General features: G+C 38.4%; 1 protein-coding gene across 3 annotated transcripts in view; it reads left to right on the top strand.

The window, feature by feature from the left end:
* Positions 1 to 25,255, top strand: part of TOX (thymocyte selection associated high mobility group box) — a 219,393-nt gene that overhangs the window by 96,979 nt on the left and 97,159 nt on the right. For all 3 annotated transcript variants that reach the window (XM_042022585.1, XM_042022586.1, XM_042022584.1), the window contains exon 2: positions 18,110 to 18,175. In XM_042022585.1, the coding sequence (XP_041878519.1) occupies positions 18,110 to 18,175 (66 nt within the window). The remainder of the gene's footprint in view (positions 1 to 18,109; positions 18,176 to 25,255) is intronic.

Below are 25,255 nucleotides of genomic sequence, written 5' to 3'. Positions count from 1 at the left end.
GGTAGAAGTATGAATGATGCACTAGCTTCAAGTAAGCCAGTCAGGCTGTGAATGTACATCTGCTTTATTTATATTGCAGTTTGGGCAAGCAGGAGTTTGTGATTGCAGAAGGTTATCCATAAACTGCATGGAAAAGTTTCATTTTTTTCCTCGTAGAGATGGAAAATGGGTGAGCTCTGTGAAATGAAATGTTTTTAAATGCCACTTTCAAATCAGGAAACTTGGTCAGTCATTAGATACACTGTGCTTACAGTAGTAGTCCTCATATAAGTACTGAGTGACAGGAGGCAGGAATTCATCAATTGACTGTAATTTCTATTTAATTGTAAAGATCTGAGAGGCTGAATTTTTTATTCTTGGACGGGGGTAGCATAATTCTGATGTAACCCATACTTGTCAAATTCTGGTTTAATTCCATTTTTCTTCTCCAAAAAGTATTTCTATGTGCCTTCAGTGAGCTATATCCACTAGTTTGAGCATCAGAGATGGATAGCCTGAGGCTGTCCTGCAAGTTTTCCTTTTATCATTGCACAGGCACAGCATGGTATGCCAGGTACAACCACTGTAAGGAGGGTTCCAGCACCTCCATCATGCCGTAAGTTCCTGTCAGCAAAAGATCTTCTGGGGTGATACACTACTTAAATTTGACAAAGAACATAGATTGTGTAAATCACACTGTTTTCATTGATTAGAGCCAGAGAGTGCATTAACCTTCCTTAAGGCTCCAGAAATCACTTTCGTAAATGTGAATAGTACAAGAAAATGTTTAGTGAAGCTTTTCATGGATTAGCTCTTTGTTAGAGGATAAAGTATCTTTACATGTACAGACATGAAAGCGATAGTTATACATGGAAACTTTTTTTTTGCCTCCACTGAGCATTTTTTTTTTTTTGCTATAACCCTGTGAAGGTTAATTTTCATTTACATTTTGCAGGGATGTAGGGACAAGAAACTTTGAAAGACATCTTGTGTTATGCCAACTATTACTTAAAGCAGTACTCTGACTGGGATGAAATTTCTGGGTAGGAAAGAGAGGTTCAAGTTTAAAATTTAAAAATTATTCCCACAATTACTTTAGGCTTATCACTGTAAGGGCTCTAAAGAAATATGTTTACAATTTAGGGGATTTTGGAACTGGTTTTGTTCACTTTTAATGTGTATCTTCTGATTAGTTGTTGGACTTCTGTGTTTTAACATTATTGTGAAAGTTTTTTCCCCCTGAAAAATGAGACTGCCTTTCTGCTTGAGGAAATATGTGATTTACTTCGGTCTTGAGCTTCAGGGCCAGTGCCTAATTTTCTTTTTATCACATTCTTAGTTCCAGAGTAAGCAATTACCTTTGGCTTCACTGAACTGAAATTCTTTGGATATCGTAATTATAAACTATACATTATGACTTCCTACATTTATTTTTAAAGAGAGAGATTATAGCATGTAGTTTTAGACTGCTTCTATTTTATTGTCTGTGAGTTTATTAATGTTTGTCTATGTAGAGTCTTGAGCTGATAGACTATCAACTGAAAAAGAGCCAAACTTTATATATACTGGAATTCAAAGGCACAGCATAAAGTTGCCAAAATAAAATTGCTAGCACACCTTAATCACATTTTTATTACCTCATACTTCACTCTAAGAAACATATTTTCAACCAAGTTTTATATGAAACAGATCAAAGCATCTCATAGCTCTGCAAAAACTCATAAATTGGGTGCAAATTATCCTATAGCAATTCAGAAGTCCATTTTGCTTCTGAGCATTGTGCTAAAATGTTTCTTCTTTCACTGACAGTCTGAACTAATAAATAATGGGTTGTGTTTGTGGGCAGGGGTGCAATATTTTCATGCTCTAGTACCATCAGCCTGTCCATAGATTGACTGCAGCTATGAAAATTCTTCACTGGGAAGACCCTTCATGACTGCTTTTTCAAGTTTGAGTCTGCAGGTAGTGCTGCATAAAATGCCTGCATCCATATCCCACAATCTGACCCACTCTTTATTATTTCCTACTCTTGGGAAAAGTGGCACATGCACAAAGCTGTTACCCTCAGACAAGGGAATCCTTTAATACAGCAGGAAAAACCATCCTATGGATTCTTCATAATCCCCAGCCCTAATCTCCAAAAGAAGCAGAGAACTGGGATTCTGATGCAGTTTCACAATGCCTCAGTGATGCCACTTCAGCTCCTCAGGGATGGAGGGCACAGAGGACACCTTGGTCCCAGAGAGAATAAGTGCACATTTGACACCATCCCATTCACTTTGTGGTGTGCAGTGTTTGGGGTCTGGCTCACAAGTTTTACACATCTAAAGTTTGAAATATCTGTCCTACAGTCCTTTTATAGTTAGCAGAAGAAAAATATGCAAATCATATAGACACTTCAGCTGGTCTGTCATGGAAAACTGCTTCCAGAGATGGAAGATTGGCTCTAAGGCCTGTCTTCCTTCTCTTTTCATCTTTTGTTTCGCTTCCCAGGCAAGATGTGGTCTTTCCTAACCAGGTTTGCATCCTCCTGTAGTCCATCTTGTATGTCAGTCTTCCTGCAGGTGCTGTGCTTGCATTAGCTGTCATCTGCCTACTTTGGGGAGGCCCAGCATGAACACAGGAGGGGGTTCAGGAGCCCACAGGGGTGATGTTCTAGGTCTGAGAACTAGTTTACCCTGTTAGTGGCAGGGGAACATCATTCTTCAGGCTCTGCCTGTCTTTGGAAGAGACATAAAAGTGCATTTTCAAAGGTACTCAGATGCAAAATGGAAGGACTGTTCACTCAAATGAGTCTAGAGTAAAATGACAGTGAGTATTATTAAAATTGTCCATGTTGTTTAACTGAGGCACAACGACCATGGAATGAAGTCACTGCAGACTTCTTCAGTTCATCTGTATTACTTTTCCGTCTGGCAAGGATATTTATAAATTCCTGAATTTATACTGCTCTGGAGGGTATTCTGAGTAATGTCCCCTTTTCACTACAAAAGTGGCTGTGTTTCACTGAAAATTTACATTTCCATTAGCAAAGCGTGTTAGGCCTTAGCTCTTCTTTTCCATATACCCCTCAAAATGGCTACTGGAGTCAAGGAGCGCTGAACACAGAAAAAAGGCAGAATTTAGTCAATATTTGCAAAGCACTTTGGAGTACTTGAGCATGAAAAACATCATATTGGGTAAATATTAGTTTCATTCTGAGTTAAATCCTGAAATCTGTACTTCAAATGTTCATAATTTCTGAGCTGAGGCAGATATGTGCATATGAAAAGATTTTTTTTTACTAAAAGTTTGCTTGCTTACTAGTTGATCCTAAATGAAATGCAGACTTTGTTTTGTTTTGTTTTGCTTGGCTGAGAGGAAAAAAAAGCAACAGCCCTTCCTACCTCTCTTTTTCTTGTCTGAAAAGTGCAGGCCAGCACAGAAAAGAAAATCAAATTTGAGTTTTTTGATAGTAAAGAAGGATCAATTTCCCATATTTTGATATTTAATAACGTAATCTGCCTTTTAAGGCCTGTTGTTGTTGTTGTTGTGTAAGACCACTGTAAGCCTGACTGCTTTCATCTACCCTTTTCTAGGAACTGGTGCATCTCAGTAGTTGGACTGTATCATAGCAATGCCTAGTGGTGACATTACACGCTGGGGATGACTGTATTTATGTAATTTTTATTATGTAAAACTTGCAGATTAAGTTGAAGTTGAGGCTGTAGTAGCCATCACTAGAAAAGTGATATATATTTTTATTTAGACCACTGATTAAAGAGCAAAAGAATATGTTTGTGTTTAGCTATCAGGAAAAACCCCAAGTGATTCCTCATAGTGAAGTGCTGCTGAACCACCTTTGTCTAGACATCATAGCTCTCAGCTCAAAATGGAGAGTTGGAGAGAATTATCAAGTCCACAAACACACTGAGGAGTACAGTACCTTCCTCTCCCTTTTCAGGTCTTTCCTATCTTTACGTATCTCCCGTTTTTACACTGTCTGCAGTGAGTTTATCATTTATCGGTTAATAAGTTGTCTGACAAGATAGCCACTTTGTACCTAATTGTTCAGTTTATTTATGTATTATTGATGAGCCCAGACTTGAACTCTGCTTTCCTTAGAGACTGCTTGATAAATCTGTTGGCTAATCCTATCTAAGGAACTGAATTACCTGCTGTAGCATAATACGAGACATTGCTTTTGCTGTATATTCTTAAAAAGGAGCTGGTTATACATTTCCAATGAGCTGTGTTTAACAGTAAGAAATAAAATCAGATACATAATTCACATTGCTGTCTGTGTTAACAAAAGATCTTCAGTGATGCACTGTAATGCATAAAATACATCCTCAGCTTTTAAATCAATGTTCTGACAATTTTAGCTTTTAAGGTTCTGGCTCATGTAGCTAGAAGAATTTCTGAACTGCAAAATCTTGATTATGAGTAAAACTACTAGGCATGTCAAAACACTTGTGTATTGCTAATATGATCTGAAAATATTGGAAATTAATCACCTTATACTTTTCAAGGCAGTAGTTACTATTTCAAACAAATTAATAAAACACCAAATTAATTTTCTATCGAAACATGAATCTAATGACGGCACATATCCGTACTCTGTTATTATTTCTGAACTTTTGACTTGTAGGCACTGACATAAGGGAAATTGGGGAGTATTACATGAACTGTAAAGCACAGGAAGAAGCAGTGATACTGTATGACTAGCAATTTATGAATACAGCTATTAAGAGTCAGGAGCCTCTGCAAAACCCTGGAGTCTCTTAATACTTCTCCTAGAAGAATTTCACAAAACAGATCGTTGCTGACACTAAAAGAGGCTGTGTGCTGAATGCATGGGCCCATGTAATGGCTTTCCTAAAAATGAGAAAAAAAAAAAACTGCACCTCAAGAAGAGTTGAGTTTCCTGATCTTGATCAATTTTAGTCTTGAAATCAATTGAATTATACCAGTATAGATCCAGACCAGTGTCCTGATACCAGCCCCATCTGTGAAAAGGTGTTTAATTCTGAATTGCATTCTAATCAGGGACATTTTGCTCCATCTGCAACTGTATGATTATTTCAACTGGTGCTGTGTTAGCCTTTTAATGTGGGAGGGAAGGAGCCAAATATGGGTTTGGAAATATTTATGCAGCTGTTGTGTTTCTGCTGGAGTTGTATATCTGCAAATCTGAGCACAATTTGCCCATTTGATTTTCTTTGTTCCCTCTTACTGGTTTGGTTTGGGGGATTTTTTTACCTAATAAACACAGAATTAAATTATTCTAGATTGGGAAAGTTTAGTTTGGAAAGGAGTTTGACTGTGTGAAGAAAGCTTATTCTGTGTATGTACAGCAGAGAGATAACCTTAGGTATGACTGTTGAAGCTGTAATTTTCAGTGGGTTGCTCTGCAACTTTAAAACTTTCAATATGCATTTCAGTCTTCCAAAAAAAAGAACACTTTCAGATAGAAATTATTCAAGCCATTTATTTCAAGTTTAATGTGTGCTAATTTAATGGTCTTAGGCATAAAACATTATGATAATTTTCATCACAAGTTTTATCAAATCCTGAGGACAATATATTAATATTTCAGTAGCTTTTACAGAGCGATGAGAGAATATAATATGGAGCACTGAAATGATGAGGCATATTTTCCATGGCATTACTGCTATAGAGTATTTTTACTGATTAATCAAATGGCTAGAGTCTGACTAGGCTATGAGATTGCTGAAGTTAAACAACAATTATTGTACAATTGGGTAAAACAGAAGCAGATATTGTGATGCTGTGGGGAAAATGAAACATCAAAAGCTAATAAGAAACCATTTTTACATCATAAAAGCATAAGAACAGCTCCATCAAGCTTTAATCACATTGTTATAACACACACTTTTTAAAAAATTATGTTAGCTCATTAGCAGGGGTTATAACATAGATTGTTATAATTAGAGTAGGATTAACAAATACTGAGTTCTGCTTCTATTTCAGTGCACTGAAGCACAGCCTGTGTTGTGTGAATCATAGGATTATCTGTATTTCAAGAGGTTTGTTTTTACATTGGTGTCATGGTCCAGTTCAACTGCTGACACGCACTTTGCAAGGGCTAGTAGTTTAATTCCAGCCAAAATGAGGGAAGGCTGTGTCCACCTTGTCCACAACTCCTCTTCTAGCCATGGGGTTCAGAGTACCTGTGTCCCTCTGGGCAGCAGCAGGTGGAGAATCACTTCCAGTGGATCAGAGCCCTGTCTGGCCAGCAGCGAGCGCAGCCTGGAGCTCCTTTCATGGTGAGTGGTGAAAATGAAGCACTTCCCTCATGTCTCTGCATGGCCAGTGTAACAGAATTCAGCTTGTTTCACTGCATTCAGGGACTTCTTAAGTACACCATGCTGGAAATTTTGAAGTGACAGAGTCTTGCCAATATTCATTAGACAAGACGATAATTGCCAATTTTTTTTCTGTTCTTAAGAGGAATTTTTCAGGGCCTGAAATTATTTCTGCTCAAAGCTAGAAAGACTGATACCAGTAAATAATGTCTTGTGAGTGAGAGCACTCCACTAGATGTGAGAAAGTTGAATTCACATCTTGATCAACAGATATTTTTAGGAAGTTGACAGCCACAGAATTGATATGGGAAGACCCAGCCTGCACACATCAGGTGTGCAACTGATGTGTGAGGGAGTGGCAGAGTAGGACTGAACCAAGGTTTCCCACAGTGCTACTGTGTGCTTGAACTGCCACGTTCTTCTGGTGAAAGTGTCTTTTTCATTTCTTATGTAAATGTTTAAAAGTCAGTTTCATCATAAGATTCATCTTGAAAATGCTTTGTTTGAAAAAGACATAGAGTTCTGACTTGGGCCAAAATCCATAGAGCTTAGGTCTTCACCATTTGTCATAGATCATGCTATATACCCTAATTATCTGGCAATTTTCCATACTACTGTATAAATCAGGATAAGCTTTCAAAGATTTCATTTATTAAGGGCTAGCAAAAAGCAAAACATTTTCTAAATAAAGTGTACAGGGAGAAAGAGGTTAATGCATACCCATGGTCTGGAGAACCCTGGAACAGAAAACCTGTTCAGGATTATCCATTACTAACTGGAGCAGTATATTTATTTTGGACAGCACATGAGATGGTGAAATAGACATCAGTAAAGGGAAGCACTTAAGTGATTACAAATGAAGAAATTCTTGGAAAAAAGCATGTTGCCAGAGAAGGGTAAAAGAATTTTAAATTGGCTTTCTGAAGAAGAGGACAGAGTATCTTTGTGTTCACAAGGTAGAAGTCATTAGTCTCAGCAGACTGGAGGGACGGAAAAAGGTCTTAAGATAAAACAGCAAAATGGCTGAAGAGTTTGAACAAAAAGGGGAAAATGCATGAAAATACCATTGCTTGTTGTAAGGCAGGAATTGGCAATAAGCTCTTGTGGATGCTCTGTGAAACCTATTCTGCTGTTATTCAGGGGATGGATTTGCCTGCTTGAGGAGCTTCCTCCCAGCACTAATGTTACTGCCTCATGCTGATATGCATGGCCTCTTAGAAAGACAACAGCCATGGTGCCGATAACGCCAGGTTTGAGTAACTTTCGCTATCTGAGGACAACTGTGAGGAATGTACAACGGTAATAGATTCATAGTTTATTCATGGGAAAAGCAGCAGCCAGTGCTGAAGGTGGCACCTGTTCTTCAAGCAGGAGGGAGGAGGAGGTGGAACATTTTTTGTCTTTAGAGGGTTTTGATAAGACAGTGGCAGGTACAACCATGGCTTTATATTTTAGCTCTTTACCTTCAAAACTTAGAAAAATTGGAAATATATTTGCATGGACTTGTCTTTTTTTCTGTTAAAAGAAAATATATCAAGTGTGTAGAGGAAACACTGCTGCAGACTCTTTTAAAAAGCTGTTATGAGTGCAACTTGACAAAATAGAAAAGATGAAAACAGTCATGGAATAATTTAGTCATAAAGTGAACTTGAAGGTCAAATTTTATATTAAAAGGTGTAGAGAGAACACTTAGAATTTTTGAGAACAGATAAGTGATCTCACATCAAGGACATGTCTTCACTGAAGTTGGTAAGAAAAAAAAGTAGAACAACTTTTCCTCTTCTGCTTTTGAGTAATATTTTGAACATCTCTAACCACATCTACTCCTGAGTGACCTACTTTAGGATCGAATACTGCAAAGTTCTCTACATTGCTCTGCCAATGTATCTCAGCTTAATCTGTAGACAATCCTAGCAAAGGAGTAAGTCAAGCTACAAGCCTTGTCAAGGTTCTGAATCTGTTGCAACTCTAAGTGTAAAAATCCATGCTGGATCAGATTCTTTTTATGAACATTCATAGGGCTCCATGTTCTTATTTGATGTGGACAGGGAAATAAACCTGTGTGTCATTCTTAATGAAAATAATCCTGTTGACATTAATGAAGATGCTCATATACCAGAGTAACTGTGGATGGAAGTAGGATTGTCCATTTGGCGGCCACAGCAGCTGTTTTGGTAAACTATGATTGTATATCAGCCCCACAACACCCTTGTCATTTAACAGACGTCCATGTTTTCCTAAGTCCTTGCAATTAGTCATTTATGTTATCACTCTCTCCAGGTCTGAATTAGTTCTGTCTAATGAGATCCCATCAGACTGTGCTAAATAATTTGGTTTTTCAGAAATTTAACTGATTTTTTCCATCTGAGATTGGTACATACCTAAATATTTCATTCCTGTTCCTGTAAATGTCTGAGCTCTTTTATTCTATTTTATTGCATATTTGAAAGGGTGCTTGATTTTAAATATTTTCAAGCTGTCATTCCTTTCAACAGGATAATTTTAATACATGTTGTGCACGTGATTCAAATGACCTGCTGCATTGATCTAGAGTGCTTAAGTTCTTTGGTGGTAGTATTTAAAACTGGATTTCTAAATATGGCATAGGTAAAAAAAAATACTTCTACATATGCCATGTGTTTTTTCCCACTTTCTCTTTCAAGCATTCAGGCAAGGTTGTTTATTTATCTGGCAGTTGTCACCTTTAGTTGCTTTTCAAGACCCTCTTTCATAGGATTTTCAGAATAATAGTGGAATTTTGCTTGTGCTTTTTTGGTTAATGTTGTTCTGGTCCTTTTTATTTCTAAGAGTCTGCTATGCAGAAGGAGATGTACTTGCCCATAGGAACTATATGTATCCCATTCACTATAAATAACACAGTAGATAGAACTCTGTCCATGGATCCCTGTGATATTCCTGCTGCAGTCATGCAAGGCAATGGTTCTGTCCTATTTGTGCGAAACTTGTTGGCTATGGTCCATGGAACCTCTCTTCTGCAATACTCCAGCACAGGGGGCTCTCCATGTGGATATATAAAAAATGCTTTTTAGTCATCTCTCTGCTCTCTGTAGATCCTTTTTATTAAGCTTTCCTGTGTTTTATTACATAATCTACCACTTTTCATGATGAAGCAGAGATAAACATTGACAAAAATTACTCTGAATCTCAAAGAAGATCCCTATTCCCTTACCAGTCTACTGGTTCCTAATCCAGTTCCTGTCCAACTGGCAATAGCACAATTCCCTTCACCTTCCATGATGCAGGATCAGATCTTCTCATGGAACTGGCCTTGTCTGTTGGTGTTGGAAAATGTTACAAGCCTACCAGGTTAAACAAATTTCCTCAGCTACTGTGGGCAGAAAAAGAAGGGTCTTATCTTAGTTGTTCAAACCTTTCCACCTTATCACCCAATTTTCCCAGTGGGTTTCTACATCTATAATTTAGTGTGGATTGAGTAAAATAATAACAAAAGCACTTGCTGCTTTGATCTTGGTATGTTTATTTAATGAGTGTTCAATATGCAAAAAATAGTTGAGTGTAGTAGTCCAGACTACAGTGCACTGGTTTGGGTTTATTTTCTTTTACCTTATTTTACTTATTTTTTTTTAATTTTTATTTTATTTTATTTTATTTTATTTACAGAGCCAAGGTTAAAAAGAGCAGGAGGCCAGCTGAGAGAGTTCAGAGTTCATCTCTGCATGTTCACTGTCTTCCATTTAAATGTACACAAAGGACTAATACAGTACCTGCTCTCCCCTGGGCTGTCTTTGATACACTCTGCTGTGCCTGGACTCTGCCACTCCTCCTATCAGTCTGATCCTACTTCTTTTAGCCCGCTGTGCTCAGCACTGTAACCTCATTCAGCTAGTGCTCTGCATGCAGGCTAACAACTTCAAGGCTCTGTCAGGCATTGACACATGCAGGCTCCAAGCGGGAAGCTAAACACTCCCCTTCACCTTTCCTGCAGTTTCACATTAACCTCTATTAAGTGCAGGAAAACCACAAATGCTGTAGTGCCATTATTCAGGTTTTAACTACCAGTGTATATTTAGATATTCAGCCAGCTCTCCACCTGTGAGAATATACTCAGCAAATGCTCTGTCTCCTCCCTTTCTCCCAGTGCAAGAGGTAAATAGTGAGTTAGCTAGAGGAATGCAGTGGTGGAAGGTCTGGGTTGGGCATTTATGGCACAAGCATGAAAATCTGAGAGAAAACTTTGACAGCACTGTCTGTACTTTTTTCAGGCAATAGCAGGTGCTATAAATGGAAAATGAGGCAAAAATGGTCTCATTTGAGGAGAATAAAGCAGCATATTTACGAAACATTTTGTCTTGGAAAGCCAGGTAGGTGGTAGAAAAGGCACGGTGCAGTGCTAGTCTGCAAGCTCTATCACACTTGGATCCAAGCGCTGAATGGATCCAAGTCTGTTGGGTGCTGTGGGCAGAGAGAGTTTTCTGGCTGTTTCTGGCTTCTTCTAAGATAGGAAATGTCTGACAGCATTTCCTTGTGAAGCAGCACCCTTGCTTCCTGCTCTGGGGCTGCTGCCAGTGCTCACACACCTTTTGGCTGCCCTTAAGACCAGGGCAGATTCCTTCCCAACTCCAATCTGCCTAGTCCACACATCACTATACTCGGATCAATTAAAGACAACATACCCCATATCCCTGCTTCAGACTCTTTGGCAACATGGAAGAGAATGAAAGGACCAGAGACATAAAGGATTTTCCTAATACTTTGCTCCTGAAAACAAGTAACAGAATTAAAATCGATAATAATAATAATAATTAATAATAATAATAATAAGCTTGAGACATGCCATCTCCCCTCTATTGCTTGGTTCATCAAACTTTCTGTATCCTGGAGGGCTCCTAGTGTTCCAGATGGGACAGGACTCCTCCAGGTCCTGCCAATCTGCACTAATCAATCACCTTCCTTTGGCCATAGAGGGACTGCAAAGAATTTGGCTTCTTTTTGCCATGGTGCTGTGTTCAGGCGTTTTCACCCAATCTCATGATCTTCCAGTGTGCTCCTCTGCTGATAAACAAGGTTTATGGAAGGAGGGAGGGAAGACAGCAGAACAATCAAAGTTGATAGTACTAGATTGTTTTTTCACAATTTTCCTGTGATAGTCCTTCAGTGAGGTGTCAAGCCTCTTTCCTGGGAAGGATGCCTGTCTAGAATGCATTACTGTAACCTGTCTTGGGCAAATTTAAACATGTTCAAGTACAGCATATAAAATGGAGTTCAGGAGACAAAATGGAGTTTCAATTTAATACAAACATACTGCTTTGCCAAACTGTGTCAAGAAAGGGATTTTCCATCGTGTATAATGTTTACAGAGCATCTCTGTTTTTATCTTTAATGGTTGCCATAACAAGATCAACTGTTTCTTTAGCATAGCAATTTGATGATTTATGTTGTATCCCATTATTATATTAGTCTCATTTCAGCAGCTCTGAGTAAAATAAAATATCACTCTTTGTCATCAAGCAACCTGAGACAATATCCACTCTTGGCATTTGGTTTAAAATAAACAAAATTACCTAGTTTTAAATGTTTTTCAGGATTAGTGGCTTTTAGATAATGTAAGTTACAAATGATCTATATAAGCTGTAAGCAGTAAAATCACTAAATCACTAGAAATAAATAATCGTTTTACACAATGCTATTGCAACATCTTCTTAAAATGAAGTGTAACAAATTGTGCTGGGGCACCACCAGAGTAAGGTAAACTATGGTTTAATGATATAACTAAAGTTTATATTTAAATCTAAATCTGTCTTCCAGTTCCAATCTAAAATGGGAGAAATTTGTGTTTAGATTGTGTGATTAATAACACAGGCTTTGAAGATCTGTAATGTCCTTTGAAGAAGTCGGGATGTCAAGTCCAAGTGGCTTTACCCGGAAGCTGAACTTATTAAACACAATAACTTTCACCAATATCATCTGTCCCCTTGCTTCTTCTTTAATCTTTAAATTTTAGGATATCACTCTTGGGATATATTTGTGCACAGAACGTTGTCCAAAGTTGCTCCCCCTCCGCACCCCTGTCCCAAGCTTGTTTTGGCATCAAAAGCCATGTGGGCTCATATTCCTCCTGCTTCCCTGCCCACACTGCAGCTGGACGAGATGCAGTGCTGTCACATTGTGCTGCTCTTCAGTATGAAGGGGAAAAAACTCAAACATTCATGTGCTTGATTTTTTTGCCTTTTATATAGCTCATATAACTGTGCCTGAAGACTTAGGGCACATAGATAGATAGATAGATAGATAGATAGATATGTATATGCATACAAAGAGAAAGCAACTATTCAATAACCTCAGAAGTCAAAAACGGGATGAAAAAGGAGTAAAAAAAATAAACCCTCATTTCACAACAATGGCAAAGAAGTGTTAGGTAGCAAGAAGACAGAGGTAGAGGGGAGAAATATCATTCTCCCTGTAATCCAGATAGCACAGGTGATCCTGGCAATGAAAACAGAGTGACTTGGTATAGAAGAAGGTAGCTCTAGTGGAGGGGAGAACAGGAAGTTAGGCTGAAAACTTGTTTAACATGTGTCTGTGTTGTAGCTGTCATCTGAACAAGCTACATGAAGCCAATGCAGATATTCATCTGCATTTATAATCACTGTATGCGCACATACAGTTACCAGTATATAAATATAAATACCAGTACATAAATACATTTTATTTCCAGTTACCCTCTTTGGTTCTCAAGCCCTTCTAGCTTTTTCTGCCATCTTGCACCTTCCTTTTTGTATTCCAAAGTTTTCTGTGTATGTAGGCAATCAAATAAACATTCTCTCAGTTGGTGTCACCATGAGAATTTTGCTGTCTATTCAACCTGTTTATACTATCTTTGTGACATAGTCCATGTAGGGTGTTCTTAACTTACAGCACATTAAGAATGAATAAAAAAATACTGTTCTTGCAAGCTTTGCTATTTCATAATCACTCTTTAAATGCTGATAAAGTTTGCCACAATTTAAATGGGAACATGAAACAGGCTTCCTGGCCATACATTTTGTGACTGGTATCATACCTTGTTAATGGAAGACAGAAGCCAGCCTTGGATCCCTTAAAACATTCTGGGCATTTGCTGAACTCTGTCATACCTCTTGCATCAGTTAGAGTCAGCCAGTGTTTATGTAATTACATCCCTAACTTCTACAAGTAAATTATATTTAATAACAGCAGTTGGGTATTTTGTGCATATTGGTTGCTGAACATTACAGCTTGTCTTACAAAGGGTCGTTCTGAGGGGGCTTCTAACTGGCCATGCCATAGTGTTGCCTGTGTATTTTATTTATAATAATCATTTAACTAAAGAGTATTGTGCAATCCTGAATTTATATTAGAACTAGCTCCGAGTTATATTTCTTTTCATACTACAATGCAGTCATATTCTTCATTTGCTCTCACCCAAACTTATCATGCAGTTACACTTTAATGTGAAAAGAAATGTTGTCAAGAGTAGTTATTATCACACACCAGAATATTGTATTAGCATTCACTTTTAATAGATTAAAATGAAAGATTTTGAAATCTGCTCTTAATGATACTGAAGGATCTTGGAGAGCCATTGGGAAAGCTTTATATGAAATGTCATATGATATATATACATCATACATAGGTTCATAAAAGACAGTTCATTTAACTGCCTGCCTTTGTATTTCATCTGTTCTGTTGGGATGAGTCATCCACACGTTAAGTGATGCTTGTGCAGTTTCTTTGCTTGAAATTGAGCACAGTGAGTGGCAGGAAAGTTTAGGGAATATAAGATTCTTGCCGACCTGAGAATGATGAGTACAGTAAGACAATTTTGGAGGCATACAGTATAACCTGGAAGAAAACTCTGGTAGTTGAAGGCATCTTTGAGTCACATCTGCTCATCTTTTGACTCACTCTGATCCAGATATGTTGCTTGACCTGCTGTTGCATACATCACCTTACTTGCAAAGCTGAATTCCAGGTGGATATAGCATGAATTAAGGTGTCCAGGTGGAGAGTTGTTGAGAGGTGCCATGCTGTAGAGCCTGTATGTCATAAAGCAGTCTATTAAAGGTGAAATGATTAAATATTCATTTCTGGGGTTTAGAGTCATGTTTTGGAAGCTTCTAAACTGGTGGGAAAAAAACATGAATAGAACTTTCCAGTTGATCAAATTGTTGGCATTTTTTCCTCAGTTTATTGTTTTGATGTGGGATTGTCACATTTGGGCAAGGTGGGCATTGTATCTGTGGTGCCTCTGTTTTTCTGAACTTTTTGTTACTGAAGGCTTGTGTACCCTTTTTTTTGGCTGGGGTGGGATGTACAGGTCATCTCTATTCCACGCTGCTTTGGTAGTTGGGAAACGGGATGATGAATAAACAATTCAGTATTGCAATAAATATTTTGTTTTATTCTGGTATACAAAGATCATAATTTCACTCTTTTATAAACATTTTAGTAAACATGGAGAATGTGAAGGAGGTATCTCCTGGCAATACCTGCTGTATGAAGTGCATGTGTATATGTTTCATGCTTTGAGTTTATGGGTGTTTCTCAGGCTCGTATCCAAAGTCTTAGGAACTTCCAAGAAGCCATGCACAACACTGCACTGGACTGAGGGCAGATAATAATTTAAACAGTGGTAAATGTAGTACAAATACTAACATGGCAAGAGTGTTAGTGTCAGCTGACGCATTACAGTCCACAATCTGCATATATAAATACTACAAAAAATACACATCCCCTCAAACCTTGCTGACCTAAATAACCTATTACACAACATCTTACACATACTTCTGACAAGCAGATGCTAAATACTGCAGTGACTAAACTCCATGCTTGAATATTGAAGAAATTAAGTAATAAATCAGACAGCTGCTGGGTATTTTTAGGTGTTAACAGGTCACTCAGATTTTACAAACATTATGCATTGATATATTTTTCTGAAAATTTACCCCAACAAATTAATCCAAAATGTTGCAGAAGGTCATTTCTCATGTAAGCATCAATCCCTTTACATTTCTCATGTAAGGTTAAAAGGCCAGGAAGTTTAAATTTAGGTACACTTTTTCTGTTTTGGTTTCTCTTAAACATGCTCACATAAAGCCCACAGACCATGGCAGAATAAAAACATTTCAGAACTAAATAGAGGGCCACAAACAACAAACAGGAGAGGCCCATGCCAGGGGGACCACTAATAGCAAGGCACTGATTAGGTAGGCAGATAATCCAAGTACAACACACAGAATTATAAAAAATTCAGTATTCATGGAAAAGTACCTTAGGGAAATTATTCAAAGAATGCAGATTTGATGATTGTAAGCTTGGGAGCAAGGACAGATGACCAAACATTCAACAGTAGGGATTATATGGAAGACTAGTATACTTCATAAATATTCTTAAATCATAGTCTCATGCATTATGGAAGGCAAAATAAATTGAAATAACCCTTGACTGTAGCTAGTAAGCATGCAGAAAAGAAAAGAAATTTCTTCATATTCACTGCAACTAAACACATGCAACACAGTATTTGAATTATAGCCAAGCTTGAAATATATCACAACAAATGTATGAAGATAATGAGGGAAATTCAAAAGAGGAGACTCAAGGAATGATGGTTTCCAGGGCAGATAGGACTCCCATAACCAGCAAGTGTAACTATCCTGTCCATAGGATTTCTTATAAATATGATATGGATTGCATCTGTTCTGAAAAAGATATCAAACTTCATTCTAAAATGTCTGAGAAATGATGAGTTTGCTGTTGACATAATGCTTAATTACCTCCTAAAGTAGGAACTTGTATCTTATTTCAAGACTGAATTTCTGTAATTCCCATTTCTCAACACTAGATCTCATTATACCACTGTCAGGAAGGCTGACATCTTGCTATCAGACATCTTTCCAGGGTGTAAGTACTAATCACAGTGATCAAGGCACCTTTCAGCCTTTCGTCTGACAAGCTGAATAAGTTGAGCTCCTATAGGCCTTGCACTGGAGTGCTTGCTTTCGAACTACTGGCTGTGAAATCTCTCTTCAGAATTTCACCTGTCCATATGAGTAAAAGAAACAATGCATTTTTTTCCAGTGCAAACAATCCAGATACTAAAATTTTTTCTCCAAAACTCTACTTTGAATGCTTATAAATAAGAGCACTATTGAATGAGAAGCCTGAAAGAAGTGGTACATGTCAACAAGAAACTAAAAAGGAACAAGCATCAATCTCTATTTTATTATCTAATCTAACTACCTCTTTTCTATCAAAATTTGGAAACACTCTATTCCTTATGGCAGATCTGTGTCTGTGGCATAATCCTTTCCCTCCCATGAAACTAGGACTTCTGACAGATAGTCTGTGACTATTAAATAGCTCTGGCCAGGAAGGGCAGACCATCAACTTCTGTGCCAGGAGCTGGCACTTGTTCATATTACTGCTGCTGTTACAAGCCTTGTAGCCTCTGGCAGAGAAAGAGGATGAACAGCTGGAAGCCGAAACCTTTTCAGCCACCTCAGCAAAAATTGGTAGAGCTGTCTGCCAAAGCCACAGTTTAACTTTGCCACCTTGGGCTAGTTGAATATACTGCACCTTGCAGGTAGAATATCCCCAGAAGCTCAGCACTGATCAAGAAATGTCCATGGGATATTTCATGGGCACCTTCTGTAGGAGCAGAGCAATCTCAGTAGTAGGGACTTCTTAAAAATGCTGCTGCATCATGCAAAACAATGGCTCGTGTCCAAAATACGTCACTCTAAGCATTCACACAAGGGGTCAGGTGCAAGTTATTTCAAACAGACCTCGTAACAGCTGGAAATTTGTGGTTGATGTCTGGAGACAGGAATTCCTGCTGTTGTTCATTTCTACTTTAAAGGTTTAAAAGATTTTCCCTAGTTCCTGAGCAGACAGTGGGACTATCATCGCCCCGTTGGCACTGCCACTTGAGTGGGTGTGACGAGAGTTCTGCAGGGACATTTTCCAGACTATGTAAGAAATCAGTAGTTTTACACTTCTTTGTGCTGGTACAGGATGAGGCTTCAGATCTGACAGTTTTTCTCCATCTAGGCCTTCAGATTTTAATCAACTCCTTTCTATGACATTTCCGTTACTTCTTAACTGCAGTTGAGAGAAGAAAAAGGAAAAAAAAAAAAAGAAAGAAAAAAGAAAGGAAAAAAGGAAACCAGGTTTTTATACATATTTCCAGGAATGGTATTTATCATTTACAGAAGGTTATTTTTGCAGTTCTGATTATGAATGTTTACTTTATTCACACATCAAGCAAACTCTCCTCTTACACCATACGGACGGGAGGTATACTGTTTCATACATTCAGATGTCTGAAAGCCGTCTGGAAATGTATTTCCCACTTTCTGATATGGGAACATTTCAATAGGAGGAGGTTTAATTTGTTTTGAAATTTCAACTCTTGTTCTGCTCAGAAGCTAAAGCTGGAATCCATTAAGATGCATTTTAGTGCAGATTCTATTCTCATCTTCCTTTTCTCAGTAAGTGTGCAATTCACTTAGTACTTCATTGCAACCAACAGCAATATGTATACATGGTGCACAAAATGAGCCATTTTGTTTTAAAACAGATTGCAGATGAAAGGAAACCATTCATTTCTTCCTTGCTAGCTGTAATTACTAGAGTGCTAATTACTCCAAATCACTGACATCCAGGGTCAATAAGGATGACAACAGGAACATCAAAGACAAGATGCACACATGCAATTACAAGTCTCTAAAACCAGGCTGTAATATTATTTTATAGCTACTGTTTTTTTCAGTCAATGCTAAAAAATCAAGTTTGCTGAATGTTTACTATTATTTCCTTTGCAGTTTGACGGTGAAAACATGTATATGAGTATGACAGAACCAAGCCAGGACTATGTGCCAGCCAGCCAGGTGGGTTAATTAATCTTCTCTGCCTTGTTTCAAATTGTAATTAAAAAAATTCAAAGAGTTGCATTGCAAATGAGTGGCACTATCAGTAACTGCTGCAATCAGGAATAATCATAATTTATAAACAAAGCATTTAAGCCTTGTTTCCAGTTAATGAGATAGAGCTGATAAAACACCAGAGCTGGCGTTGGTTAAAAGATACTACCTTGTTCCCTCTCCAGAATGCAAGCAGCTGTTTTGCCAGCATGATCTTTCCCAAACAGTTGTTTTACCTTCAGGAAATAAAGTCTTTACAGGTGCAGGTTATTTGTTTATCTGACTGCAGACAAGTTAATCATTATAAGCTATACATGTCACAAATAGCTTTAATTATCACTTATAGGACAGTTGAAGAATTGCATTTTTAACACTAATCCTGTGTCTGAGGAATGTTGCTATTATTACACAATTAGCAGCGGGGTTGAGACAATGGCTTAGCCTTCTGTAGCTTGCAGGCCAATGGTGATGTGTTTTCTTTAAAGGTATTTTTCAGCCCTTTTCCTTTTGGGCAACCATACACACTAAATTTTGAAACTGGATGTATATTAAAAAATCTTCCACTTTTCCACTTGAACCCAAAGATCCTACAGATTTCTAAGAATTACAAATTTTAATTACTCCTTAAAAAGCAAAAATAGCTTTGAAAGTTTTGCTACATCTCTATGTAGGGGAGAATTTTTCATTTACTTCACGTGTTTCAGTTTAACTTCGCACTAGTGACTGGTGGGGATAGTGCTGCAGGTCAGTTAGATTGTGTCAGAAATTGCCATGAATGACCAGACTTGTGGTCTATGCCATGCAATATTTCAGGCCAGCAGTGCCTGGCCTGACAGGACCAGGAGGCTTATCTGTAGAACTCTCATTAGGTGGGAAATAAGTCTGCATGAAGAGTGATTATGTTTAGATAAGCTGGATGTAACTTAGGAATCAATGGCTTTGTGCATGCAAAACTAAATGTCTTCATGAAGTAGCATTCTTCAGGTAGACAGGTGCATTGGGGAGCAGGGAAACAGGAGGTTTTGTGAGATGAGTACGTGGTTCAGCCAAAAAGACTGTCTTTAAAGTGTTCCACCACATTGGTTCCCAGCTTTCTGTTGAAGTCACTCTGAAATACCTTTAGAGACCAATAGTACTTTGCATTTAGGAATTGTGCATGATTGAACTTGTTCAGCTAAGAACCCTCCAAGATCCAGAGATAGTTTAGAATAGAACTGTTTGATTAAAAAATGAAAAATTATATTATTAATTTTTCTCTAACCATTAATCCAAAAACTGTACTGACAAGTTTTATTATTACTATTAGATTAAAGCAGCCTAGTATCATCTCATTTTTGCCTTAAGGGTTTTGAAGTGCAAGGGCTAATTGAATTTGTTTGAAACAGTAGAAATACAAACTCTATGAATGATTGCTGTTATCAGCTGCTACCTTTCAGAGAATCATTATGTCTGTCTTAAATAGTTTTGAATAAAGAATTGCAAAGCCACATTATACATCAGAATTATTTTTCTTCTGTTGATATTTTTGTACTGTGTATTCATGTGGTTTAAATAATTTAAATGGCATATTGAAAAATTAAGGGTATAAGTTTTAATCTTTTATGCAGTTTCTACATGTGCTAACAAGACCCAGATTCTCCAAGATATTTATGCATCTAACACTGGTTTCAGTGAAAGGTGATTAAAGTACCTTTAAAGAGCCAGGCCTAGGTATTTTAAATGCAAATGACTTTGTCTTCAAGGAAAAAAAAAATCTATCAAATGTGACATTTCCAAATTCAAATATGGAAACCCTGAATGCTTACTAAGGGCTGGAACCAAGAAAGGGCTTACAGACTTAAAATTTGACCATGGCAAAGCTGAGCTCTTAGGTATCTGACTCCCAGGTAGAGTTCAAAACCTAAAAGCAACCTCTCTGTCCTTTGCTGGGGGATCCATGTGGCAAGAAGCTAGGCACAGTGTTGTCAAGTTGTTGCCAAGTGTATACCAGTCAACCAGGCTTCTGTGCCTGTTTGAGAGTAGCTGTCAGCCTTGGGCTGTCACAACCTCCTTTCCCTTGCTGGGATTTTCTCCTGGTGCTTACGCTGTTGCAGTGGTTTTAAGTGAATATACAGAACCCTAGAGTGAATTGGGTTGGAATGGACCTTAAAGATCATCTAGTTTCAACCCCCATGTCATGGGCAGGGAACCTTCCACTAGCCCTGGTTACTCAGAGCCTCATCCAGCCTGGCCTTGAGCACTTCCAGGGATGGGGAGTCCTCAACCTCTCTGGGCAACCTCTGCCAGTGCCTCACCACCCTCATAGCAAAGAACTTCTTCCTAATGTCCAATCTAAACCTATCCTCCTTCAGCTTAAGGCCATTCCTCCTTGACCTATCACTACAGGCCCTTGTAAAAGGTCTCTCTCCAGCTTTCCTGTTGGCTCCCTTTAGTTACTGGGAGGCTGCTCTAAGATCTCCCTGGAGCCTTCTCTTTTCCAAGCTGAGCAAGCCCAGTACTTTTAGCCTGCCTTCACAGAAGAGGTGTTCCAGCTTTGTGTGGGCTGGAGCATATGTGAAAGCCTGTAATAATAACTGTATTTGAAAAAAATGGAAAAAAAGAGGCAAAACAACTTCACTGGGAGCAGGAATCTGGGGTGTGTTGGAAACCTGCCTCTCATGTTTCATCGAGAACCTGCGACTCTGAGAGAAGCCTTTCAAACCTGTTCCTGACATAGACAGCTGCTAGTCATTCCTCAAAGGAACTAAACAACTCTGCACTGACAGTATGTGTGAGGCCTTCACTGACTGTAATGGGGTGCTGTTCCTTTCTTGGGCATAAGCATTTGGTGGTCAGCCAAAACTGGTGAACTGACTACCATTTCAAGATCCAGCCTGGTGGTTAAAACTGGAAAAAAATTACGATATTTCCTGCTCTGAAAACAAAGCATGAAAGATAGTGTAGCTTACAGGGATAGGGAGAGGAACAGTTAAGGGTACAATTGCATTTTCTGAACCTGGTTTTTAGGACTGTTTGTTCATTTTCCTGTCACTGTTACTGGATGTAAAACACATAATGCCGTAAAAGGAGAGGAGGATGACAGATGACAGCATAGTTGCTCCATTCATAGTTTTGTCCTTTTGCAGCTGTGCTCATTTACCACTGCATGACCTCAGTGGGAGGAATGCAGGCTCCTTCACACTCTTAATAACTTGGCTTTTCCCTCACAGGATCAGAGATGAGGGGTTGAATCCTGTCAGAATAAGGAGTGAATTAATTACTCTGCTTTTCTTGATGGATTCACGTCTGTTAACTAAAATATGAATTCCACATGTAAGGAGATACATGGTCCGATCAGAAACCTCTATTCAAGCTCTGGTCATGCTGACTGAATCAGACACGAGTATCGTTTTTTAATTTCAGAGTCTGACACAGCTTATTTGGGAAGTGGGTTGGCAGACTGAGTCATGGTATGCAACACCAAGGACCAAGTGGTTTCCACTTGGCTGTTTTCAGGGTTATGTGACCATAGAAGCAGGATTGCTGGGGTCCTGATATATGCTGACAAGCACCTCAGTTCTGTCTGTTTACTGCAAAATGTTCATACCCAGAAAAACATCACCTTATATTATTTTATGGGTTTTAATCAATTTATCCCCTTTAGGCTAACATAAATAAAAGCTCAGCCATTGGACAGGAAAAATATAGTTTTGTTCCTTTTGCTATATAACATCAAACATCTGCATAGTTTGGTAATCCAAGACAATTTGCCTCACAGCATCCCTCAACAATAATTATCATTTCTGTTCAATTTTCAAATCAGTACATGCTTTGGGACTTACAGACCAAGTTGCTAAGTAGCAACATATGGCTCACTACTGTTCCTGTGATGTTGCTGCAAGCAAATAGCATAATTCTATACTTGAAATGATTTTTACAGAAAGCCAGTGCTGGAACTGAGCCAGAAGTGTAAGTATACAGTAAAAATTAATGATATTCTTTTAAACTGTCCCAAAAGGCTGTTTGGCAATGTTGTCTCTGTGTACATTTTATATATATATATATATGTGTTAAGTACTGCATTTTTGGTTATGATATATGTAGTACAGGACTCTACACTGAAAGCATCTCCTAAATGAGTTATGCCAGCCATATTAACAAGCATACACGTTAAAACTGTGACATTTTCATTACTAATTGCACTTCGATCTGAAAGTATTTATCATTTTAAAATAAAACTATGCCAACTTATCTGCATTTGAGATTCCCACCAATTATTTTTTTCTCCCCACACCTATAATTGGAATCTTGGACATAAATTATTCTTTATGTTATTCCTCCTCCTGTACTTTTTGGGCCACGCACAGCACGGTATAAAATTATATTGCTTATTTTACATTTCTTCCTAGTCACAATATGGAGTGTAATTCAGGACTTTGTTGCACAAAGCTTTACACATTTGTAGCCTTCCTGAGGCCTGATAAATGTTAAGGTTAATGAGTCCAGCTGCCAAATTCCCTGCAAGGTCTAAAAGGAAGGTTGAGACCAGGCCTGGAGCTGATGATTTGGGGCAGTACCCCTGTTGTCCCACTGGGAAGAAAAGATCTGAGGCAGAGGAAGGCATACTGTTTGCTTAGAGGTGGTGTTTTCCTGCTTCCCAGAGCTATGCCAGGGAGATCCATCTAAAATATATGTGCATGTTCTTTGATACAGGCAGCACCATGGGTATCAAAACTGTTTTGTCCTGTACAGCTACAGGGTGAAATAGGATGGAATGGCATCCAAAAGAGAGATATTTCATATTAATATTGCCTTATGCACATGGTTCTACATACAGCCCTAATGTAGTTTTTACATTTTATACAGTAATTTCTTAGATTATTAATGACATAAGGATTGCTCATGTGAAGTAGGGATGGATAAATGCTACGCAATAGCTGCCCTCTCTTGCTCTGTATTGGTCAGTCTTGTTGCCCAGAACGGTCTCCATCCTCAGAGCAAGGCAGAAGTTGGCTGCCTTGGAAAGGACTGAAAAAAAGCAGCTTTCTTAGATGGAAAATCATTACATGTAGTCCTGTGGGTACATGCTACCTTGACCTGAAGTCCAGTGCAATCCTGCCCAAAAGTTGGAAAGCTTTTACTCATTATTTGAGAGACTGCTCCACAGTGAGAAAGAAATGCCACCTGGGCAATCTTCTGGCTGGCTGCAGTCCAGGGCTGTTTTGGACCATATTCTACCTCCCTCTTCCTGATCTACTATCTTTTAATTCCAAAAAGTGGTTATCGTCAGAAGGGAGTCTACTTTTTTGGTCCTCCATTTCTCTGCAGTAGTCTATAGATGCCACATTAAAAAAACAAAAAATAAAAGCACAGGTTAAAATGGCCTCAGGGAAAGAAAAACACCAGGCAGTCCTTTCAGATCCTGAACAAGTGGTTAAAGGTAGATGCAATTTTACCCTACCTTTCCCTTTTGTGTAAAACGTAGTCTTTTAATGTTACCTTAACATCAGGCACAGAGTCTGGAAAGAACTGAGTCCCTGATAAAAATACATCAACAGTTGCATTAACAAGGTTATGCATATATTTATAGATATACATCTTTAGAATCATGGAATGGTTTGAATTGGAAGGCATCTTTGAAGATCATCTAGTCCAGTTCCCTGCAATGAGCAGTTACATCTTCCACTAAATCAGGTTGCTCCAAACCTCATGCAACATGACCTTGAAAACTTCCAGTGATGGGGCACACACAAATTCTCTGCACAATCTCTTAGAGTGTCTCACCACCCTCAGAGTATAGAATTTCTTCCTGCATCCAATCTAAATCTATCCTCTCTGTTTAAAACTGTTGTTGCTTGTCCTGACACTACAGGCCTTGGTAAAAGGTCTTTCTCCATCTTTCTCATAAGCCTCATTATATTTTGAAAGGTGTTATTAAGGTCTTCTCAGAGTCTTCTCCAAGCTTAACAACCCCAACTCAGCCTTTCATCATAGGAGAGGTACTTCAGCCCTCAGACTTCTGTGGTCCTTCTCTGGACCCAAACAAACAGGTTCATGTCTTTCCTGTGCTGATTACCCCAGAGCTGGATGCAGCACTCCAGATGGGGTCTCACAAAAGCAGAGTAGAGGGGCAGAAACCCTTCCCTCTCCCTGCTGGCCACACTGCTTTGGATGCAACCCAGAACATGATTGGCCTTCTGGGCTGCAAGCACATTGCCAGCTTATGTCCAATTTGTCATCCATCAGTGTCCCCGAGCCCTTCTCCAAAATGTATGAATGTCTTTAGCTTTAATGCAAAATGTATGAACATGTACTATGTATATATTCAAGGATATTTTTTATTTTTTTTGCAATCAAATGCCTCAACTTTTATAAAAATAGAAGTCAGAATTAGGGCCTGTTGGCTGGAATTTAAGAGCTTCGACAAATTTCACATTAAAGAGGTAACTCAGGTGAAATACCTTTACCCTCTTTTACTCAAATTCATTTTGGTCAGTTATGTTCAGTAGGTGTGGATCCTGTACTCTGACCAGAAGCAGAAATGTATACGACCTACTTATCTCTGAAAGAAGAGTTACTTAAACATGCCTTAACTTAATGCTTCTTTCATTTAATGCCTATTCTATAGCACATGCTGTAAAAACACTAAAGAGGGCAAAATCTAGTCCTTAAGGATCCTAAGCAAACATACCCATAATTACAGTTGTATAAACAAAAGTGTCCCTCTCCAGCCTTCAAAAATCATTAGCGCAGATCTGTAAAATTGAGATAATATCAGAAACCTCAGCAAGTATAACACATTTTTCAGCATTCTATTTGTCTTCTGGCTGTGAAACCTTGCACTTATATTTTCTTTACAGCCACGTGGGCAGAAAACTTTTTAATGAAACAGGTTTGGAGGGTTTGCTACAGAATTTGGGGCTTTAGAAGTAAATGTCAGATACTGCTAGAGAAATGCTGAAATTGTGAACTCGGTCCTGTTGTATACACAGTGATTCTGTGCATCAGTTAAAAGTATTTTTCTTAAGAGTTGCAGATGAGAGGCAAATAAAGTAAACACTGTGTCTT

Source organism: Corvus kubaryi, unplaced genomic scaffold (genome assembly GCF_017639235.1).
Source record: "Corvus kubaryi isolate FWS band 111438036 unplaced genomic scaffold, C.kubaryi_AGA036_p1.0 37216, whole genome shotgun sequence".
NCBI lineage: Eukaryota > Metazoa > Chordata > Aves > Passeriformes > Corvidae > Corvus > Corvus kubaryi.
This window is presented reverse-complemented; position numbering and strand designations above follow the sequence as displayed.